At 38.9% G+C, this 23,007-nt stretch overlaps 1 protein-coding gene across 11 annotated transcripts in view; it reads right to left on the bottom strand.

The window, feature by feature from the left end:
• rbfox1 (RNA binding fox-1 homolog 1) overlaps positions 1-23,007 on the bottom strand; it is a 257,633-nt gene that overhangs the window by 114,419 nt on the left and 120,207 nt on the right. For 4 of the 11 annotated variants that reach the window (XM_046865706.1, XM_046865710.1, XM_046865704.1 and 1 more), the window contains exon 1: positions 7,336-7,491. The exons of 4 other annotated variants lie outside the window; for them this stretch is intronic. In XM_046865706.1, coding sequence (XP_046721662.1) covers positions 7,336-7,440 — 105 coding nt within the window. In that variant the 5' untranslated portion in view covers positions 7,441-7,491. Of the gene's footprint in view, positions 1-7,335; positions 7,493-23,007 lie in introns of those variants that run through there. 3 more of the 11 variants (XR_006927797.1, XR_006927798.1, XM_046865700.1) reach the window with 2 other exon arrangements.

Below are 23,007 nucleotides of genomic sequence, written 5' to 3'. Positions count from 1 at the left end.
GATTCTGCATTTTGATTGGCAATATTACAACATCTATGCTCAATGTGTAATTTATGGTAGAAGTCAACAGTTTCAGTTATGATACAGTAGGAGTATTTAACATGCGATGTATAAGGAGTCTCCATTGTCAGCTAAGGATGAATTCTTCAGTATCAGTTATAGAAGGAGTCTCCAGTTTTAGATAAGGAAGGAGTCTCCAGTTTTAGATAAGGAAGGAGTCTCCAGTTTTAGATAAGGAAGAAGTCTCCAGTTTTAGATAAGGAAGGAGTCTCCAGTTTTATATAAGGAAGGAGTCTCCAATTTTAGATAAGGAAGAAGTCTCCAGTTTTAGATAAGGAAGGAGTCTCCAGTTTTATATAAGGAAGGAGTCTCCAGTTTTATATAAGGAAGGAGTCTCCAATTTTAGATAAGGAAGGAGTTTCCAGTATCAGTCATATAAAGAGTTAGAGGTATGAGAGAAGGATTTCCTGCATCAGTTAAGGAAGGAGGTTTCCAGTGCTAGTTATAAAAGGAATCTCTAGCATTTGTTATTGAAAGGAGACTCTGGAGTCCTACATATCAATAAAATGAAGGAGTCTTCAGTGCAATTTAAAGAAACAGCCCATGAGGAACCCTCATAAACAACACACACTAGCACACACCTGAACTAGTCTGTCCCGAGGTACTTTTTCAAAACTCAATGCAAACTACTGACACTAATGAGACAGCGCTTCTCTAAACCTCACTTGTGATTTTCTGAACTTTTCTCTCCTGAAAAACTCAAAGAACGAAGTAGGTGTTTTGAGTCCTGAGCTCCCGAGGGGTTCCTTTGGACGTCTTTTTTCCCTACTCACTTTGTTCTCATGGGGGTTCTTTTCTAATGAGCTGCCTGCTAGCTGGAGTGTGATTCATGCGTGGAAAACGGTTAAGGCGTCTTTAATCTACCACCAAAAGTCCATCCTCACTCAATTTCACCCCCCCACCCCCCACCGAGCGAACAGTACAGAAGAAGAGCAGGATCCGTACTGGAAATGGGTTACGGGCCGACATTGCTGCAAGCTGACACTTCTTCATTCAGATGTGTTAAACACAGAGCAGCCAATCTCTCAGCGGTGATGTAATTATTCCAAGACGGCCAGAAAATGCACAAACACACACACCCCTAATGTGTATCAGCTCTGAATCTACACTTAATGCAAAAGTTTGCATGCTCTCAGCACACTGAAATCTTGAATCTGATTGGTCAGGGAAAAGTGCTAATTTTAATGAGTTGTGAGTGAGCAAATATATTACACAATGCATATCAGAGACCAAATTCTTTACTAAACACCAAAAACCGTAAAACTGCATCCCAGTTTTCGCACACTTGCTCGCATCTGTACATATTCGCCTGTAGGGTTTCGTCATAAAACGAAAGCATCATAAAGTTTTGGATGATTTTAGAATGCGCAGTCGCTCGTTTGCACAATCAGCAGAGTGTTTTATAAAATAAATATATAAACAAACAAACAAACAAAAATAAGACTGTTTTGCGAAATGAGAAATGGCGATGTGGTGCCAAATAGTGCAACAGCTGCAAAAGCAAACAAACATTATTACGAATGCCAGAGACTAATCACTCATGCACAAACACACACACACACACACACACACACACACACACACACACACACACACACACAGAGAAACACATGTGCCCGGCGAGGCTTAGCAGATGGTCTCCGCCCCGTTTCTATCCATACATCAAATATCTCTCTCTCTTTCTCTTTCTCTGTGTGTCATTCATTCAGGCACAAACACACAATAACACAAACACACAATAACACAAACACACACACACACACACACACACATATCCCTCCTGTTTGCAATCAAACAATAAGCGGGCTGTATTGAGCGTGTGCAAACATCGCAGACAAAAGCCGGCATCCTTTTTGTTCTCTCGGCTCAGTTGCGCATCTCTCACTGCTTACTGAAGGTTACGGAGGCTCATCATCTCCTGATGACATGGACTATCACTCATTTCATCGACTGGCGTAGCCTCTGAAACCTGAGAGCACAACATGATAGCGAACGTGCGCTCTGTAGAGCACTCTCTATAATAAAACAATACACCCCTTACACACACACACCTCACATGCAACATAATCGAAATCCTAAATTCTTTAACAGCATATTCAAAAACTATTGTTTTTAGTATATAAAATAATGATGCATTTCTGAATTTTCCAGAAATTGTAGTTCAGCATTCATTTGCATACTGCATCCTGATTACCTCTTGAACTTTATGACACAAAAACTTCATTCATAACTATGTTCAAATATTCTATATGTTTTCAATTATCAGCTTATTTTAGCATTTCATTTGTTCATGCTCATTTATTTTATTGTATCGTATCTATTATGTAGAACCATTTAACCCCTCACTTCCTAATTTGCATATCAGAAGCCTACTGGCTCATCCATTTTATGACATAATAACTTCAACGTTGAATGCTTACATGTCCTCCCTGTTTTTCCCGTATTATTAAAAGAGGTGGTGGCTTAGTGGTTAAGGCTATGGACTATTTATCGGAAGGTCACAAGTTCAAATCCAAAACCAAAACTGCCACTGTTGGGCCCTTGAGCAAGGCCCTTAACCCCTAAAATGCTCAGTTGTAAGCTGCACTGGATAACCAGGCCTGTCAAATGCTGTAAATGTTTTCCACTTGTTGTACTTTTTAATTAAATTTTTTATTTTCTAAATTTGTACATAGTAGAAAGTCAGTATAACTCGAACCTTCTAAACTTCTAACCAGGATTTCCTATGCTTTCATTTTTTCCCTTTTAATTACGCTTCATTGGAGCGCAGGCTGTTTATATAACATGCAATGGATTTGTTATAATCGTGCAATTTTATATGATTTAATAAATATAATTTTATTATAAATTATATTAAACAACATCTAGCTAAAGGGACGTTTTGGTATTTTTTTATTTGTAAATATAAAACAGATCAGAGGCACGTTCAGGTTGAACTTTAGTGCATTTACGCTGAGAAAATAATTTTTCCTCTCCATCACTGTATGTAATACAGAGCATGGAAACATTCTGGCTGCATGGAGCATAAGTAAATAAAAACACAAGCTATGTTTGAGAACACACATTGCATTGGTGTTATTAACACACACACACACACACACACACACACACACACACACATGCATGTGCTCTCCATCTCTGAACCGGCATGAAACAAGCAAGAGAGAGAGAGAGAGAGAGAGAGAGAGAGAGAGAGAGAGAGAGAGAGGAAGGAGTGATGAATTCTGGGAAATGATGCTGCGGCTCTGCTGAACGAGAAACGAGGAACAGATGTAATGAAGGAACAACGGAGAGAGAGCAACTCAGCTGAGTCAGCATAGATAGAAAAAGAGCAAGGGAGAGATGGAAAACAACGAAGAAGAGCGAGGGAGGATGAGGAGAGAGAGACTGAGAAAGGAAGAGAGAAAGAGGTGGAAAAAAGGATGGTCAGACTTGAAAAATGAGAAATGAAAAATTAGCATAGAAAGAGAAAGACGAAAAGATGTTGCACATAAACAAACAGAGTGAGAGAAAGAAGGGTAGATTGTGAGAAAGAGAAAGTAATTGAATGAAAGAGAAAAGGAGACAGAGTAAGGAGCGGTGACAGAAAGGAGGAAAAGAAGAAAGAGTTCAAGAAAGAAAAAGTGGTAGAGAAATGAATGAGCAGGAAAATGATAAAGGGAGGGATAAGAGAGATGAGGAATGGCAGTGTGTGTGAGAGAGAGAGAGAGAGAGAGAGAGAGAGAAGAAACTGGCGAGCACACAAGGGGATGATGGAGAGAAATTTAATAGAAAGAGAGAGAAATTGAGAGGAGATAGAGAGAGATAGAGAGAGAGAGAGAGAGAGAGAGAGAGAGAGAGACAGGGGAGATAGAGAAAGGGAAGAGGGAGAGAGAAAAAGAAGATCGAAGAGAAGAAGCAAAAGAGAGGAAAAGACACACACACACACACACACACACACACACACACAGCAGGAAAGTGAAGCGCAACAAACGGCTGAATGAGCGAGTGAGAGCGAGAGTGGTGGAGAACGACAGAAGGCCAGAGAGGAACAGATTGATTTCGCTCAGGGAGGCCTGGCCACACCCCCACACTGCCCACTCAGGGTCACACGGAGGTCATAGGGCTTCTGTGAGGCCGAAGAGGTCATCTGAGGTCAGTTTAAAATCCACTCGATGATATTATATCCTGCGGCCGTGAAGCTGGAACTCTGAAGTTCATCCACAACTCGGAAAAAACTTCATGCTTCACAATCAGACTCTTAAAGATGCAGTGCGTTTTTTTATCAACCAATCCACTCTATACACTTCCTCAGCCAATCAGGTGACATTCAGGGGTCAGGTGATCACACTAAGTGACATGCTCTCTAGATTTAAAGCAGTTTGAGTGACAAGAAATTCAGCTGTGTAATAAAAAGGAATGCTGCGCACACACACACACACACACGCACACACACACACACACACACACACACACACACACAAGCTGTCTTTATACTTTCGATTCCCCTGCAGGTGTGTGTGCACAGGTGAGTGTGTCAATAACAGCACCACACAGAGTCTTTTATAAAGTGTGATTAAGAAAAAAACTTGAGTACCATTCTATACACACGAACACAGTGGCCACTTTATTTAATCAGCCAATCAGGAAGCAGCGGCGCAATGCACACTATCACACCGATTCAGTTTTCTTAAATTCAGATTCATCGAACAAGCCAAATATTTTAGTTTGATGTAATCCATTCAATTCAAGTTACTCTTTACACCCATGCTACGCAAAGTGAAAAATCCTGCATCACACAATCACAGCACAATTGACCTGTTGGACAAAAACGTACGTAGTGTCAGATTCCAGCTGTTTGCCGACAAAAAAGTAAAACCCAATTTTCTGTTCTGCTTTTGCAGGCGCAATATACATGAATGTTCTGAGATGCATTTCTGCTTAACACCGGTGTGTTAGTGTTAGTTACCTTCCTCACACAGTTACTGTTCCTTATTTAGCATCCAAATGTAACATTTCTGAGAACAAATCTATTACTACTTATTTTTATTCATTATTGAATACAGTCCATATGATCTGACATTTAAGTGTAAATCAATTCAAGAAAAAGAAAAAAAAAAAGATGAGAATAAAGCATAACATGCTTTAATCCAACCCACACAGAAGATCTGAGCAGGTCGGGGTTAAGGGCCATCCCAGAGAGCCCAACAATGGCTCCAAACTGCAGAGCTCCTACTGCCATGATGCTGATAAATTATTTATAAAAGCACCACTGCGTAAAAAAAAAAAAATTAATAAATAAGGAAACACCAAAGCATGGTGCAGAGAGAAGACACCCACTTGTCCAGCATGCTACTGTAAATGCAAATGCGTGTGATTTCACATGTACAACGGCGGCTGTATGCACACCATGCGTTCTCAGTGTCTTACATCTCGACTAAAAATAGCCTCAAAGACCCAGATTCCTCCGTTCACACAAGAAATCTCTCTCTCTCTCTCTCTCTCTCTCTCTCTCATAAAAACAGAAGCTTCAGCATGGAGAACGAAGAGACATACAGTTTATATATATATAAATTTACAGTTTTATGCTCTCTCTCTCTCTCTCTCTCTCTCTCTCTCTCTCTCTCTCTCTCTCTATATATATCATACTGCTGTTATTTCAAGCATAAATGCTTAACAGTTTTTCAGGAGGTTAATTGTGACTCAGTGAAACGATTGAAGCTGAACTGAACACACACACACACACACACACACACAAAAGCATGGCTCAGTGTGGGATCTGACAATATGATCGATATGACAGATTCACCTCTGATTTGATAAATCCTCTGGAATCGTCGTCGCAAAGACAAAATGAAAACGGATGAAGTGCGAGATGAAATATGGCAGCGAATTAAGCCATGTGATGGTGAAAGAAGTGCCCCAGTGTCGAATTAACGCTGAATGAACACAACGACACTCGGTGTGCTGTTAACATCGATGGCACAGCATAGAATCGACCCTTACACTGCTGAGTTTTCTCCTACAGCATCAAATCTGCCCTTTCACTGCTGAATTAAACCCTATACTGTTCACTTTCAGCCTGTGTTATAGAATTAACCTATACTTTATTGAATTTGGTATATAACATCGAATTAACCTCTATTCTTCTAAAGTATACTGCTGAATTCAATCAAATAACCGTTATAGTGCATAATTAACTTTTTAACCCTAGAATTAACCCCCATTCACACTGCATTAAATCAAACACATATATAATAATTAATTAAATTTACAGCATATACTTATTTACTACGCTGCTCTATTAACAGAAATAATATTATTAATGACCATAATAATAATAGATTAAAATCAAAGACCCTTAGTCATCCCTTATACTGTGAAATTAACACCAATAATGTTTAATTCATTCAAACATTAGTGAATAATGGCTTACTGTACACAATACTATAAAAAAATAACCCCTATACTGATAACACAAAGTAACTGAATTACTTGTGTGTACTGGTAAATGAAATTCTTGAGAGTGGAATGAACACACATCAAGTCAATCAGTGTTTCAGTTCTCACTACTGGCTCATTCTGATTCTGTTATACAGTATTAACACAAGTTTCCTTTAATATAGAAATATTGCATTTAATGTTGTATGAATTGAACCCATTTAGTGTTTGTATGAATATAACCAGTATCAGTACCAAGATGATAAACAATAGGAAAGGAATGAATTTCAGGAAAGAAATGCAAATGTGTACAAATATTAGAGCCATATGGATTTGGGTTTTATATTTCAGTATCAGTAATGTACTGGAGAAGAGAAAAAAGTGATTGTAACCACCTCTAGTTATAGGAAAGATTATTGAACGACACATACAGAAGTACCAACACCAAAAACACAAAAAAATCCTGAACCGATATCAATAACACTGATACCATTCACACCATTCCATTAACACCATTGCTGTGATCACCAAGGTCCACGTGCACCGAGCACCTGCGCATATGCGTCATCTGTATAAAAAGCGAAATGGCTCTGTGTGCGCGCGCGCGCGTGTGTGCGTGTGTGTGTGTGTTGGGAGGAGACGAGTGCGGCCAGTGCGCAGTCTGGTGCTCCCGCAAAGCTCCCGTTGCACGCACGTGCGTAAACAACAAGCAAACAAACAATCAAAACAAACAAAACATAAAGACGAACGCATTGAGGAGAAAGGATGCACGTGGACCGCATACGCGCGCACCCCCTCTCCCACACACCCCCGCCCCCCGACCACCCAGGTTATCCATCCAAGAAGATCGCTCACCTGCTGCAGGTAGACAAATGTCAAGGCGCACGAGGAAGAAAGCTGTGGGCGCGCGCCCACCTCAGCCAGGGCCACGCACGGGGCTCCGGTGAGCGGATGCAGCATCTCTTTCTCTCGTTCGCTCGTGCGCGCTCCTTCTCTTTCTGCAGGCTCTGCTCCGACAAAAACTCGGTATGTCGCTCCCTCGATGGCGTTTTCTCTCTCTCTCTCTCTCTCTCTCTCTCTCTTTCACACACACACACACACACTGGGTAGACTGGATAGCGCTGGATAGGCGGGTGTAACGTTACGCGTAAAAAGTGGCCGGTATCGCGCGTCCACGAGTAAAGGATGCTCACACAAAGAAGCGCCTGGGTGGATTTCTTTAAGTACAAATGAAAGAAAGATAAAAGGAATAGTACACGTAACAACAATAAAAAAAAAAAGGGAAAGTTTTTTTTTTGTTGAACGAGTTCAATTACACCTCCGCGTCCACGCTCGCGCTTACGGTGCCGGTGACCACGCGCCGTTGTGACCGAATTTCTTCTCTCTTTTTTTTCCGAGCGCGCCTAATCATCTCCGCGAGGAGGAGGAGGAGGAGGAGGAGCGAGCAGGGGGTGGATGAAGAGGTGAAGAGTGGTGGGGAAATCCCAAAACACGCAACACACACACACACACACAATCCTAAAGCGTTTCAGGTGCTTTTATTATATTGCTCTCGAACACGTGAGTTGCAAAAACACAAAAGATAGATAGATAGATAGATAGATAGATAGATAGATAGATAGATAGATAGATAGATAGATAGATAGATAGATAGATAGATAGATAGATAGATAGATAGATAAAAATCGGTACAAATGCATTTAAAGAATTAAACAGAAACCATATACAGTATTTACACAGGTATGAGGAAATATTTCCTAATTCACCTTAAAAGATGTTAATGGATAATTGAATTATTTCCCTTTTCTCCCTGGTGCTAGCCTTAACAGGAGTGAACCACAGCTGCACCTTCACGAAAAAAGTCATATTAATAATTGAGTAATATATTACTAAAAGGGAGCAGGTCAAAAGAGTCAATTCCAGCACTCAAACATTAGCGAGCTCTCATTAGCACAAGCCTGAACCTTTTATTTATTTTTGGTTGGCAATGGTTCCTGAGAAGAATGAAGATTTAAAAAAATATATCTAAATATATCTAATAAATATATATTATGATTACATTACATTTAATATGTTTAATAATATTTGGTTTATTTGTTGTGCAAAATCAATGTTTACTAAACAAACAAGCATGGAATATATGTCATGCAACAGATTAGTATTGTGATGTGTTTATTTTTTAATTGCTAAGGAATTACAAGGGGAAATAAAAACATTAAAATAGGAAACAACAATAATTAATTAATGAATTTAAAACACAGAAAGAAATATGCAGTTGTCCTTAAGGTAAATCTAAAATATATTCTTTTTGTCTCTTTCTGACTTGTTTGTATCAGCAGAATCAATTAATCAATTAAACATGCTTCTGAGGTTCTCTCCTCGGTTCTGCCGGCTTCGTCCCGGCCTGCCCCTGGATGGTCGTCTCTCCGATTGGAGGCCACTCTGTGCAGCTGGGGATCCATGAAATCATGGAGTAACTCAGAAGAGCTTTTGGATTTGGACTGTAGTTAAAGTCAACAGTCTGCTACACTGATTCAGGACTACACTTTGCATCTGATCTCCATCACTGCACCTCAACATCGTTTATCTGTAATAAATGGAGAATCAGTGCCAAACAGATGAGGATGAGGTTCCCTCTTGAGTCTGGTTCCTCTCAAGGTTTCTTCCTTATGCCGTCACAGGGAAGTTTTTTTCTTCACCACAGTCTCCACCGGCTCGTTCATCAGGGACAAACTCACACTTATAAAGAACATCTCATCACCACATTATCTGTGTAAAGCTGCTTTGGGACAATGTTTATTGTTAAAAGCACAATACAAATAAACATGAATTGAATCATTTACTAGTGGCTTGTGTATCCAAAAGCAGCGCAATATTATCATAGATGACGTACGCTATATTGTCCAGAGCAGACCTAGTGAACACCCAGTCCCAGCTTTTCTTTTTTTTCTCTTTTTTTTTTCTACTTTCTCCAGTAAGAAAAAAAAAAATCATCCTAATGATGCAACATGCACACAGAAATTACTCTGCAAGCCAGGAATCATAAATAAAACTAGCTTACTATCATTTTGCTTCAGGCTACATATGTAGTCCCCATATACAAAAAAATAAATAAATAATCCAACACATTTCATCAGCTGTAGGTGTGTTTCACAGTCTGGCGTCTGCACAAGCATGAAACATTGCATCGTCTCGCTGTTCAACAGTGATTTTAACCTCGTGCAGGACTTCTTAACGAGCTAATGAGGTGCGTCAGTTAGCTGTAGTAAAAGAAAACGCTGAGCCGAAGCGGCATCTGAGTGAAGCAAGTGGAGAATTAAACACTCCATGTTATGCTGTGATTGGGAAATAACCGACAAAGAGGTGGTGTGATGAAGCGTAGTTACTTGGTATCTTATAAACAATACGACGTGTACTCTTTATCCGTTTATCATTACATTTAATGTTGCTGAATGTCCATATACAAGCTATCACCCTCCTTATAGCAGCTATAAACGCTCATTCTTTCACCAGCACCATGTTTTCTTTTAGAAGAGATCCATCATGTTACATGACTGTTAAACTGTAACCTTTGCAAAAACGTGGCACTGACACTGAAGATTCCCTCCAAAAGGATGTGTAATGACATATTGTGCTTTTTTTTTTGTTTGATTTGTTACTATGGAAACGAATAAGATTTGCAGCCACACTTCTGTCAGCACTTCTGTTATACAGTACAAAAGTTAAACATGCTGACCAATCAGAATTCAGAATGATTGATAATGATGCTAAAAGCAAACCGGAATCTAATAACCATCAAACGTTGTCCATCTTGAATCTTGAATTCATTGATTATTAACACCAGCAGCATGAGGAATTAAACTATTTCGTACAGTATTACTTTTGCAGATGTGCATTATGGGAAACGTTTTCTTCTTTTTGCTCTGCTCCTTCCTTTTTTTCCCTCTTATTTCCCTTTTTTTCTCGACCACGGACACGTCTTTTCCGTCTCCTTGTGTGTTTTCCCTTCATGCAGAAATCCTGACCACTGACCCGTATGGACGGATTGTCATCTGTGCCATCGTCTGTTTGTGTGTGTGTGTGTGTGTGTGTGTGCGCACACCCCATGTTTCCTTCCCTACAGTGATGAAGCATGGCTATCCTGCGCAGTGCATCTGTTCGCCTTTTTTTTTTGCTGAATAAGAGCAGTTTTGTGGTGGGCTTGGTTGGTGCATGCTCAGCCTCACTCTGTTAAACGTCTTGTATAATTTATCATGTCGCCTGCGTGGGGTGAGGACTCCGATAACTGAATTGTGTCTGAAACTTGCGCTGTTACTTACACATGACCATCTTGTTGCACTAGCGATAGCAAAATTTAGCAATTCCTTCGGCTTTTCTGTTTCCTCCCAAACCTGTTTGAGCAGATTTTACTAAGTCAATGGATATATATCCTATATCTATTATTATTGTGTTTCTCATCGCTACCTTCATATTCCTTTAAATTTAAAAACATTCTAATTATTAATCTATTCTATTCTAATTCCTTATGTCTTTGACTAATATCCTTTATATTTTTACATTTTTAATACTTTATTGATCCTACAGGAAAACTGTTATTTCTGTGCATAGCCCAGCTGGGGTCAGAGCACAGGGTCCGCCATGTTACAGCGCCCTTGGAACACAGAGAGTTAGGGCCTTGCTAAAGGGCCCCAAGAGCGACAGCTTGACGATCCCAGAGCTTGGACCCTCTCCCTTTCAATCAGTAACCCACTGAGCTGAATCTTCACCAAATTATTTTATTTAATGTCATAGAGCAGTAATTACAAATATTTGACAGGTGTGTTCAAAAATAAGGAATTTGTTCCATCCTAGTGTCTTCAATTCCTCTTGTTTCACTGCCATTTGGAAACACGTTATTAATAAAAAAAAACAATTGCCAATGTTTATCCATTTAATATTGTAGAATGCAGGTGAAAAACGTATCAATTACCATATCAATTCTCTATAAAAGGTTATGTTCATGTTGAGTCTCCACTGAAACGCTATCGCATTAGAACGGCAGCACAAGCGACTACTGCAAGACCAATCAGGACAAAGAATTAAACATGCTATACTGGTAATATGCCTGTTTCAGGATGTCTCTCTGCTCTAACAGCTGTTTTAGCCACATAAAGGATGTGTTAGTAATCTATTGAGCTGAAACATCTCTGCATCGTCTAAGCATCCAAATCACCCGATTACACACAAACGATTCTTCACAAACATGCTAATCGCACAAACGGCGAACGTCCGAGAAACCACTCGAACGAATCCCACAGCTGCTCGCTCACCTCCGGCACAAAGCCTTGTTTCAAATCACACAAAGGATCCTAAGGTTATAAAGAACTGAAAATAATGACAGTACAAATGTGATTAATGAGGGCTTCAAATAAACAGAAACATGACTGAACAAATGAAATGCTTTCTGTTTACAATATAGAACAAGTGGTGTCATGGCATAGAAGTGGTTAATGCCATGGCAACGCTGTTTCTATGTAACCAGGAAATATCTGGTGCTATGCCTAAACTAGCTAATCACATCAGATCGGAATTTCAGTAGTTAAATCATTTTTAGAGAAGAACCGAACTGAAATGGGGTCCACAACACCTGAAACATCATCATCCACCTCAGATAAATTCCTGAAATAACAACTTACGTGTGGCTAACATTATCCTGTATTTATACATAGCATGATCTGCTGATGAAGCTCTCACAAATTCCACCATAGAGGAAAATGTGTATTGAAATTGCTTAGAAATTTGATGTTCAGACTCAATCTATTCCAGAAGAACCCACAATGATTCGTGATGCTTCCTCTACATCATCCAAGAGTTTCCTCAGGAACACAAGAACCAAACTATGAGCTGTAGTAGGAAAACATTATGGCCATTAAAACCATCATGGTGTCATGTAGCAGATGTACTGATACCCCAAACATCTCCAAACATGCTTTCTATCCAGTTATAGTTACTTTTCATGTAGTTTTAATGTGGTCTCACTAGCCTGTTTTTTACTTACAGCTGTAACTTCTCTATTAAGGTTACAGCTTTACTGCTTACACTGGAGACTCCTTCCTGTTACAATAAATAAACTTCTTCCTTTACATAAAACATCACAACATCAACGATTACTTATAGAATAGAATAAACAAGACTGAATTATAGTAATAATACTAGTACGAATTAGAAGTGCATAATAATATTATCCATACATTAGTACCACTTTAAGTATACAATAATAAACTAGTACTAAGGTATGTATTATAAGTACATAATAATAATAATCTTGTACTTATTATAAGAACCTAATAAACTAGTAATGAGATAAGAATTATAAGTACATAATAAACTAGTCCTAAGGTACTAATTATAAGTACATAATAACAATATTGTACTAATAAGAAGTGCAAAATAATAAACAAGTAATAAAGAATGAATTATAAGCACATAAAAATATTTTATTATTATAAGTACATAATAAACTAGTAATAAGATATGAGTTATAAGTACATATTTATAATATTGTACTAATTAAAAGTACATAATAATAAACTGGTAATAAAGAATGAATTATAAGTTGATAATCTTGTACTAATTAGAAGTACATTCTAAACTATTACTGAGGTATGAATTATAAGTACATAATAAAGCGTACTGAAAGCATGCGTGGAGAGAAACATGCCCAAGTTCTCGTTTGTGCTCTTGTTTCTCAACATGGCCGAATGGAACGGTTTCCCCGAGTGGAAATTCTTCATTATTTTCTACCACAGTAAATAAAGTACAAGAGTTGAGGATTCTGCTTCTTTAATAATTAATGATGAATTACAGGACAGAAAACACAGTCCTGCTCTCAGGCTGTAGCCATGATGTTAATTTTACTTTCAGAAAAATTACCAGCTTTTTTTTCTTTTTTCAAGCTTGGGGTGTCTGAGCAGATAAGCCGTGGCAGTGTTCACCACATTGTCATTTAGTATCAGGATCGGTGTCGGATTGTGCAGATTTCTTGGGGCCCGGGCTCCATTTTGGCATCAGCAGCGCTGACAGACTAATAAGGGAGGACTGGCTGCCTCCACCCTGCGTCAGGAAAGTGACAGCGGCACGCCAGGTGCCCGAATATGTGGAGAAGATTGATGAAGTCTCGTGGAGGTGGATTGCAGTGAGCTGCCTGAGCCGTTCTTAGTGTTAGCAAAGGTTTTTTTGTTTTGTTTATGAGTACTGGTGGTCAGCTAATGTAAAAACAAAATCGGGATGATGGACAACATTCTGAGCAACAGGAAATAAAAAACAGCCTGAATTGTTTACAATGCTTTAACAATCTTTATCAATACAATAATAACTAAGTAATGAAGCAATAGATTCTGTTGATGAGGTGAACTCATCCTGACCACTCAGAGCTCAGTGCTTTAGTCCTTTCAGTTTTCCAACAAGATTATTTTTTATTCAATTGAAAACATCACATGATATTTTTTCTCAATTTATAGTTACATATAATGCTTGGACTGTCCATGTATCAAGTTATCACTTATGTTACTGCATCTATAAACATTCATTTTCCTGCTAGCCTCAATTTTTTCTCTTTATTTATAAAAGAAGAGCAAAAATCAAGACGTACAGTGCACTCTGTCTCTAAAGTCAATCTATAACCTTTAGAAATATTGTGGATACTGGATACTGCTTCCTTAATCCGTTTATGTGGTCTCTCTGAATGAGCCGCTACAACGGAAACCGTGCCGAATTCGACCTAACGCAACTGTCTGCGCATGAATCCATAATAATAATAATAATAATGATAATAAATAGATAAAATGAAGCACTTTGCTTTTACCTCCGATAGAGAACCGTTATTCATCCAAGGCCGCATCTTAGTTTCTTTGTTTTTTAGAAAAAGAATATAAAGCAGAAATGCTAACTAGCTTTCAGTCTAACTAACATTTGAATCCACACTGGCTCTTCAAATACCTCTGCAGAGTGACGGATGCTTTGGAGGTCTTTTAAAATTGAGTTGCTATGGTTTACATCACCTACATCGTGTCTTCACTCGGAGGCCATTAGAAGGAAAAATAAAATAGACCAAAGAGCGAACGACTCTGCAGGGTGGTTACATTGACCATTATAATGACAGCTACAGCCGGCTATAAAGCCTCGCCTCTTGAATTCACGTTATGTCACGATTGTGATTGTTTATAAATAGAAAAAAAATTGCGATACGGTTATCTCTGTGTGTGATGCAAACATGCAGAGAAACCTGTGGGGAAACTGGCTCACGTCGTGAGAATTTGATCATAGTTATTACAGTTTATTATTAAAAACGCTGTTGTTTTTAGATATGTTTCTAATTAGAGGTTTGTATATAAAGAAATCTTATTAGACAAGCTACACTTTCGAGACATTGTCGAGACACATCAGTGTTGTTCACAAATTGCACATTATATATAAAAATAATTTTAAATTAATATAGATTTTAATGCTCTATTTAGGTTTTTGAAAAGTGGCTTGCAAATATTCAAAATATTAAGATGGGGGTGGAGCTAAATTCTGGTCTATAAGCAAAATATAAAACAGTAGCCTTAGTTGGTTTATTGAATGTGAAAACTATTATGATATATAAAATTTTAAGAGATGTCTAAAATTGGATGATCTTTAAAGGACAATGCAACATTGCGGAGACGGAAGCGTGTCCTGAGAGTCACATAGAATACAGATTAACATGGCAGAGGTAGAGCTGCATCTTGCTGCAGACAGAACAGGAAAAGAACGTCTGGTTGATTTCATCTTGTCCCTTGATTGTGTGAAATGGTCATGAAGTCAGAAAGCTCTTACATAAACTGATGATTTGCTTTTTTTGTCTAAAGAAGCAAACTATCTGTACTGTATTGAATTTAATTGCAGAGCATTATATTTTTTCCATGGAATCCCCTTATGTTGAATCGCATTGTGTTGAATCAAATAGAAAATCGGATCGCACTGCATCGTAATAGTGGGGAATCGATCGTATCGTATCATATCGGTAGCTGATTCTTTAGTATCTTTAATGGATTGTAGGCTATGCATCCAGAATCGCATCGGCCTCGGTTATGGAGATGCACGTGCCTGGAAACCACAGTAATAAACACACCAAACTTTACACAGACGTCTTTACACCAGAAAAGGTTAGTAAAGCATATTTATTACAATAATTTATGGCACATAACTGACTCTTAGGAACCATTTAATGCCCTTTAAATAGAAATAGAAATGAAAAAAAAAATACACCACACTGTAAGACTGAGCTATCGATCTCTTGTAGAGCTACACAGTGTGGAACAAACCACAGATGGCACCATTTTTGCCAATTTCTACCAGCAGGCTTTCCAGCTAACTGTGATAAGTCATGTATATTTGCTTTTTTAAAACTATATTTGGTGATCTAACAGGTTTTTAACATGTAGATGTAGACAAACTAAAACGCTTTGTTCACTGATTTTTCAGGTCACTTGATAGAAATTCCGAGTTAAGAGGACGTTCTATGAGTTTAGTTGTAGAAAACTCGATCCCCCTTTGGGTTGAGTCAGCGTGATGATGACAGTCTGCGATCCTGCGTTCTGTGATGGCTGCTAAATATTTCTGGTTTTGTTGTCGATTGGGGTGTAAAAAGCTAATCAGTTTATTTAGTGCGCTTAAAAAAAAACGTGTTATATATTTATTTCAAGCACAATTGGGGTGCAAGTCAGTTTACATGACAGTAATTACGGAAACAGATGGGAGCTCAGAAATGCGCCGCTGCAGAGACACTGGGCTCAACGACTGCACCGGGGACGACTGGGGGCCGGTGAGAGGGGGTGGGAGCCCAGATTGCTCAGCAGCTGAGACTGCCTTTCATTAGTGTGTGTGTGTGTGTGTGTGTGTGTGTGTTAAGAAATGCAGAGTCGTTTGTTATAACGCACTTGCCGTCGCGCGCTACAGGGCCTGCAAATTGATTGCCGGGTGGGACGAGTCGCGCGATCCTTAGCACCTCCGCGCATCTGGCTCACAGGAAAGAAGGAAAAGGAAGAAATAAATATATAAATAAATAAAAAAAGACACTTTCTGCTTGTCCACCCCCAGCTTTTTAGGCTGACAGCGCCTGCTGATTTGCGCTCCTGTCGATGCAATAAGACGCCGCTGTCCTTTTAATTGGTGACAAAAACAATCCGCGGTGCAGTTAATCGCCTCGGTGGAAATGTGCCAAAAAACAATCAGCGCTCTTCCTCTTTCTTTGTACCATTTCTTTTCTGGAAATCCAGGAAAAACAAAAAAGCGAGAGCGTGCATCATACGGCAGGGAGAAGAGGCGCGGGTCAGCGGTGAGGGAGCTAATGGCTTGGCTGCAAGGCCACACATCATAACATGTGATGTGTTTGTGTCTAATTAATCCCACGATTCATAGATTTTACACGGAGCGAAATAAAGAACGGAAGGAACGTGGAAAGAAGCACGCGAAGGGCGTTGTTTTAACGCTGATTCGCCGTGACACGGCGTGCCGAATTCCGCGTGACTCCCGGGCGCTGCCATTACACTGCTTTAGCTTCCATTAACGTGTCACTTTTCGTTGGAGCACACGGTCACCGAAGGAATACGTTATGACAGCACCGGGGGCCTGCCACGTGCGCTGACACTGGGAAAAGCCCTGGAGCTGACACGTGCCGACAGGAGTGCGTTAATTAAGCGCTCACTCAAACATTCTGACACGAAGGTGTGTTTCGCCGTCTTCGGCATTGCCTCCCGCTTCTTTCAGAGTTTACAGAAACGATCATTATAAAGACGATGATATAAAACCCGCCCGTACAGATGCACATCTACACAGATGCTGTGAGGGAGATGAAGCAGAAATGAGGCAGAACAGTTACCACTGACTTCAGCTCCAAAGATTGTGGGAAATGAGATTTCGAACAGAAGGGAGCTTTAGAATCATTATTGATAATTAAAAAAACGTGCTGATGGCAAAAAAAAACACAACAAATTTGAAAAGCCAAAGATAAGATTTTTTTTTTCTTTAGCTTTGAGCTTCGGCTAAATGTATAAATAAAATTGCATGGCGAGTCATTCGATCTAAAAAGTTAACTGACAAAGTCTCTCAGTATGAAAAATACCAATTAGCTGTAAAATACCTTTTAATATAATATATACAATCACAATAACTTCATTAAAAACAAATCAAAGGTCAAGATCAGCTCCTATTTACAGAATGCACTACAATTTCCAGTAATACAGCTCAGCCATTGCAGCTCTTCCCCTGAATGTGCTCAAACTCATAGACGTATGTTAGCAAATTAACTTAGCAGCAGAAAGAATAGTAAAATATCAACATTTCTCCAACTTGATTTCCATGAAATCCTCTTGTGCATAAATATTCAGAGTAAAAAGTATTTACATCGGGTGCATGAACATCTTGTCTTTTGTTCGAATCTCGAGCTCAGCATCGTAAAACAATAGAGACATCCATACTGCAGGAACATTGCAATGGGACGCTGTGCTCCAGTCATTAGCATATCATTAATTAGCCTCCCGCTTCCTGATGATTAACGGAGAGCAAAGGGCCTCCGCAGGGACGCGTCTTCATTTGGGAGGCTGGTAGGAGGTGAGGAACAGTTGGGGGAGTGAACTTCACAAACACACACAAACAGCTGAATTAGAAACTCAGCAGGGTCACGTTACAGCCAGAGGGCGCTAGCGAGACACAGTCCAATTCAAAACAGCAATAAGCATTCATTCTGCTAGCTAGTGTTCACTTTCACTAGAAAGCTCGGCGTGGAAACACTCAGTTGTTGTTGTTGCGTGTTAATAAATTATAATTATAATAAACGTCCAAAAGATTCTTTCATCAGTTCTTTTATAGACAAATGCAAGCGTTTTTATGTCCTTCTTAATGAAGATGTTTGGGTTGTTTTCATGTCACAGTCACTTTTTCCCTTTCCGTTTGGTTGCAAAAGGTTACAAAAGTGCAAAAGTTTACACCCCCCAGGACTAAATGAAAAATATTTTTACTTGTATGAAAAAGTCTTCTGTGCAGTGAACCTCAAATAATTTCACTGACCAGATTTTTATTTGAAAAGAATTTTATTAATTTAATAATTTATTTTAAAGCATTTAGTTATTCTGAGTGCAAAAGTTTACACTCGCTTGTTATTGTATTGTCTTGTATAGTCTGTTTTTGTCTTGTCTTGTCTGTTTTGTCATGTATAGGTATTATTTATGTCTGTACTTTTGAGAGTCACTAACAGCTGGAACCAAATTCCTTGTGTGTGTCAACACACTTGGCCAATAAACCTGATTCTGATTCTGATTAGACACTAGGGGATTAGATAGTTTTATATTGCTAACTGCTACATAAAAAAATGTGTTCTTAACACCTCAGAAATAGTATATATATATATATATATATATATATATATATATATATATATATATATATATATATATATCTGAATGGTAAAATAGAGATGTCCCTTTTTTATGCATGAACCATGACAAATGTCTGTGCTTAACAGTAGGACAGGATGATTTCCTGTCATAATTTATATTAAAAGACTGCTTTACTCTGCCAGACAAGGACGCCTAACTCACGGGGCAGCTACTTATACAGAATGTTTTTGTTCATGCATGTTTTCTGTACAAGCCGGTTTACGCTGGTTGATAATGTAACGAGACTGAACGTAGCCGTTTTCTTAAATCTCACATCAATCATTAGAGGATCGATCAGTTGTATATGCACATTATCCAACAATCTGTTGCAGAATTTAGCCAAGATTTTATTGTGATCTCAGGGTTTACAAACAAACAAGGACCATCAGAACTAACATATTTCCATAACAACAAGTTCAAATCTAGGGTCTGCCGTTTAGAACACAATCATTATTCCAGAAGTCAGCAGTCAGAGAGCTGGTGAATAATGCATACTTCCATCTAAAAAGTCGAAACCAATAAATGTTTTTTTTTTTCGCTGGAAGACAGATGGGGATGCTAATTTAAGCACGCATGGTTAAATAAAAAAAAAAACAGAAGAAAAAAAAACTTTGACCATAAAAACTGTTTGCACGAAATCAGACTTTGATCCGGAGGTGATCTGAAATCTACACGCATCCGAAATCTATTTCTAATATGTGCAATGACCTGACTCGACACGACTCCATTAGAAAATGACGATAAAGCCTGCAGGTAGGCGAAACGGCCCCGAGATCAATTGATGAAATAAACAAAGTAAATCTGCGCATACCAAAAATGAGCTGTTCTCCAATACAATCGTCAATTACCTCCTCCAGTTTAAATAACCACTGATGTGTACACAATACTTTGCCTTTTCTTTCTTTTTTTTTCTTCTCTGCATATTCGTTCAACTCCCACAGCTCATTAAAAGCCCTTCCATTTATTTGCTGTGTGCTCAGGTCCTTAAATCTGCCACAACATACGAAAGCAAGCCAATTTTGTTTCTTCCTGCAGTGTTAATAGAAGGCGCACGCTGCTTCCTCATTAATTATGGCGATGTGGAAGAAACATCCGGCACAAAATGGCTCGGAGAGAAACGTCTCCTGAGCAGGACCCACACGCCGTGGGATGGACGATGTTTTCACCATTCGCCTCGAGGTCACATCTGCACATCACGTTCTGCTGAGACGTGTTAGATTCTCATCCCAGCAGTGTGAGGGTGAAGTTTTAGCCCTCTACTGAGATGACTTATTTCTTTATTTTTTTTTTTTATTATAAATTGAACTCCGGACCGGTCATGTCGGCCAGCAGATGTTCTACATGCAGTGTGAAAGCACTGCTGAGTGACAATTTTCTTTGTGTGGTTCGTTAATTATTGTTTGTCATTATTGCAGCTATTTCAGTGGAAATTAAACCCTGCATTGCAGTTATAGCTTTGGAAAAAAATAATTAAATGTCAACATGACTGATTGCTGTTCACCCATACAGAGAATAAATAAGGAGTATTAAATGTACTTACAGGTGCTATTTAGGACCCTACTCGATACGAACTTCAAGAAATTTAAAACCTTTACCTGCATTTATCATTTATTTTACTATCATTTATTATGTTGGTAAACCAAACACATTCAATAGTAAGAGAGTTGCCTAAATATACTTTCTTCTATTACTAGAGATTTATTTAAAAAATTACCTACAGTAAAATAAACCATATTTTAGGTCATTTTCCAGCCATATGTGGTTCTTCCCTAATTTTGGAGGCACACAATTGTATAGGACGTCTTTGGATGTGGCAAAGTGGAATTTTCCCTTCACTTGAACGAAAAGACCCAAACCAGCATCACAATAACTGTGCACAAAGCCAGCTCCATAAAGATCTGCTTTACGTGTGCTGGAGTGGAACATCTCCTGCAATAAAGCTCTGAACACCTGTGAGATGAATGTGAACGCTGACTGCACCCCAGGCCTCCTCACCTCACCTACATCCCTACCTGCCTTTACTAACACCCTTGTGGCTGAATGAGCACAAAATCTCCACATAATTTAGTACAACATCTCACCAGAAGAGTGAAGGATTTTATAACAGGAAATAGGAACTAAATGTGGTATGTTCAAAAAACACATTACTAATCTTTGTTCAGGTGTCCACAAACTTTTGTCTGTAGAGTGTATACACCAATGTGCAAATCTGAAATTAGTCAATGCTTCCTCATACTCAACTGCAGTAACTGACTGTACAGTATAACAGTATACATTGACTTTCCGGCATTTTGCAGACAACCTTATCCAGAGCATTAAAGAGGTTAAGGGCCTTGTTCAAGGGCCCAGCAGTTGCAGCTTGGTGGTGCTGGGATTTGAACTCACGACCATGCGAACACTTTAACCACTGAGCTACCACTTCCCTTGTAAAACAGTTTAACATTATACTTCTCTCAGGTATTATCATTATCTCATTTTTTAAAGAATATAACTTTAGCAGAAACTTTTACATGTGCAATACTCTGCAGAAGATGAGAGAAAAAGAAAGAGTTAAAGAGAGAGAGAGAGAGAGAGAGAGAGAGAGAGAGAGAGAGAGACAGAAATGAATAAGAACATTGACAGTGTTTAAGACCAGGAGTTTCTTCAAAATGCCAAAGAAAAATATAATAATAACAAAGGAACATTGACATTGGTGGATTTAAAGCTGACTTGCAGTAATTATCCAGCTGCTGGAGCACCACAGTGGTACGGTCCAAAACGAGTGCCAATTACTAAACGCACCACAGAGAAGCCGTACCGTTACATGAGGCCAATGACAGAGCTCACGCTGGTTCACATCAACTCTATAAATGTTCAACTGGATAGGAAGCTGAGCATTAATATCTCAGAGGAAGTTACCTCCTGGATATGGATGAAATGTTTCCTTAATAGAAGCACTTGCCCTTGAACTTCCGAAAAGCAGTAAAATATTGTTGCCTGCAAATCTGCTGCTGCGATCATAATACTGCACGCACTTCAGTAACTATAGAACTACAGATGTATTAAGGTATTAAAGTATTAAGGACGTAAGGACACAGGGGGCGACGCTTGTTCGAGAAGTGTTTTTCAGTTTTACATGATATGCAAAATCATCTCGAGTGTCGAGACATTTTAGTTCTACCGCCGTTTAAGTTAATGCATATTGTAAAGTGTGTTTTTTATACATTTAAATAAAATTGCCTTTGCTCATAAGGGTTTCATAAGCGAGTGTACCTCCAGCAAGGGCCTCATAATGTCGTTAAGTGCTATTTTCTAGGACAGAACAAAATCCTGGACTATTCCTGTACTACACCCTGGAAACAACACGATAAATCTGGTGTAACTTCTGGATTTCAGTTTGAATTGAATACATAATTCATGTGTTTTCAGGATGGTGTTCTCTCGTTTGAGTCTTAACCATTTATATTTACATTCTGATGCTTATGAAGTGCTGGATCAATACAACTGATCTGAATTTCACATACTGTTTTGGTTTATGTATAAACTTTTCTCTGGTCTAAAAACAAGAAGATTAACCCCAGTGGTGATAGGCTGGTTATCTAATTCCCTGTGATCATTTTTTAGCAAATCCCTGCCGTGCCATTAAATGAATCCGTAACACAGGGGTTTTAAGTGACCATTTAGCCCAAAAAAAAAATCCAAACAAACAAAAAAAACACTGCTAGTTTTTATTAAATCAGATGACCAAGGTGTGTAACATAAGCAATTAATCGACTGGATCAACATCCCACATTTCCTTTCTTTTTAGCAGAAGCTCCTGAAGTCGTTTGCACTGTATTATCCCGGGACTTATTAACTCGCCGTATCGTCGCGGGCCCTCATAGCGAGATAACCCTTAGCCAGCCTTATCACCTACAGCACAAAAGCGCCGCGATCCAATAGGCCTTCGTGTAATCCATCTCTGTCAGCCGCATTACCAAAATTACCTGTCACAAGAATCATGGTCCAGATCCTGTGATTAAAACACACACACACACATAATTTGGGCACATGCCTGAAAAGTTTCTTGCTTCCCATACTTTTCCAGTTCTGTATTAATTGCTAATTATAA

Source organism: Silurus meridionalis, chromosome 14, assembly GCF_014805685.1.
Source record: "Silurus meridionalis isolate SWU-2019-XX chromosome 14, ASM1480568v1, whole genome shotgun sequence".
NCBI classification, from domain to species: domain Eukaryota; kingdom Metazoa; phylum Chordata; class Actinopteri; order Siluriformes; family Siluridae; genus Silurus; species Silurus meridionalis.
This window is presented reverse-complemented; position numbering and strand designations above follow the sequence as displayed.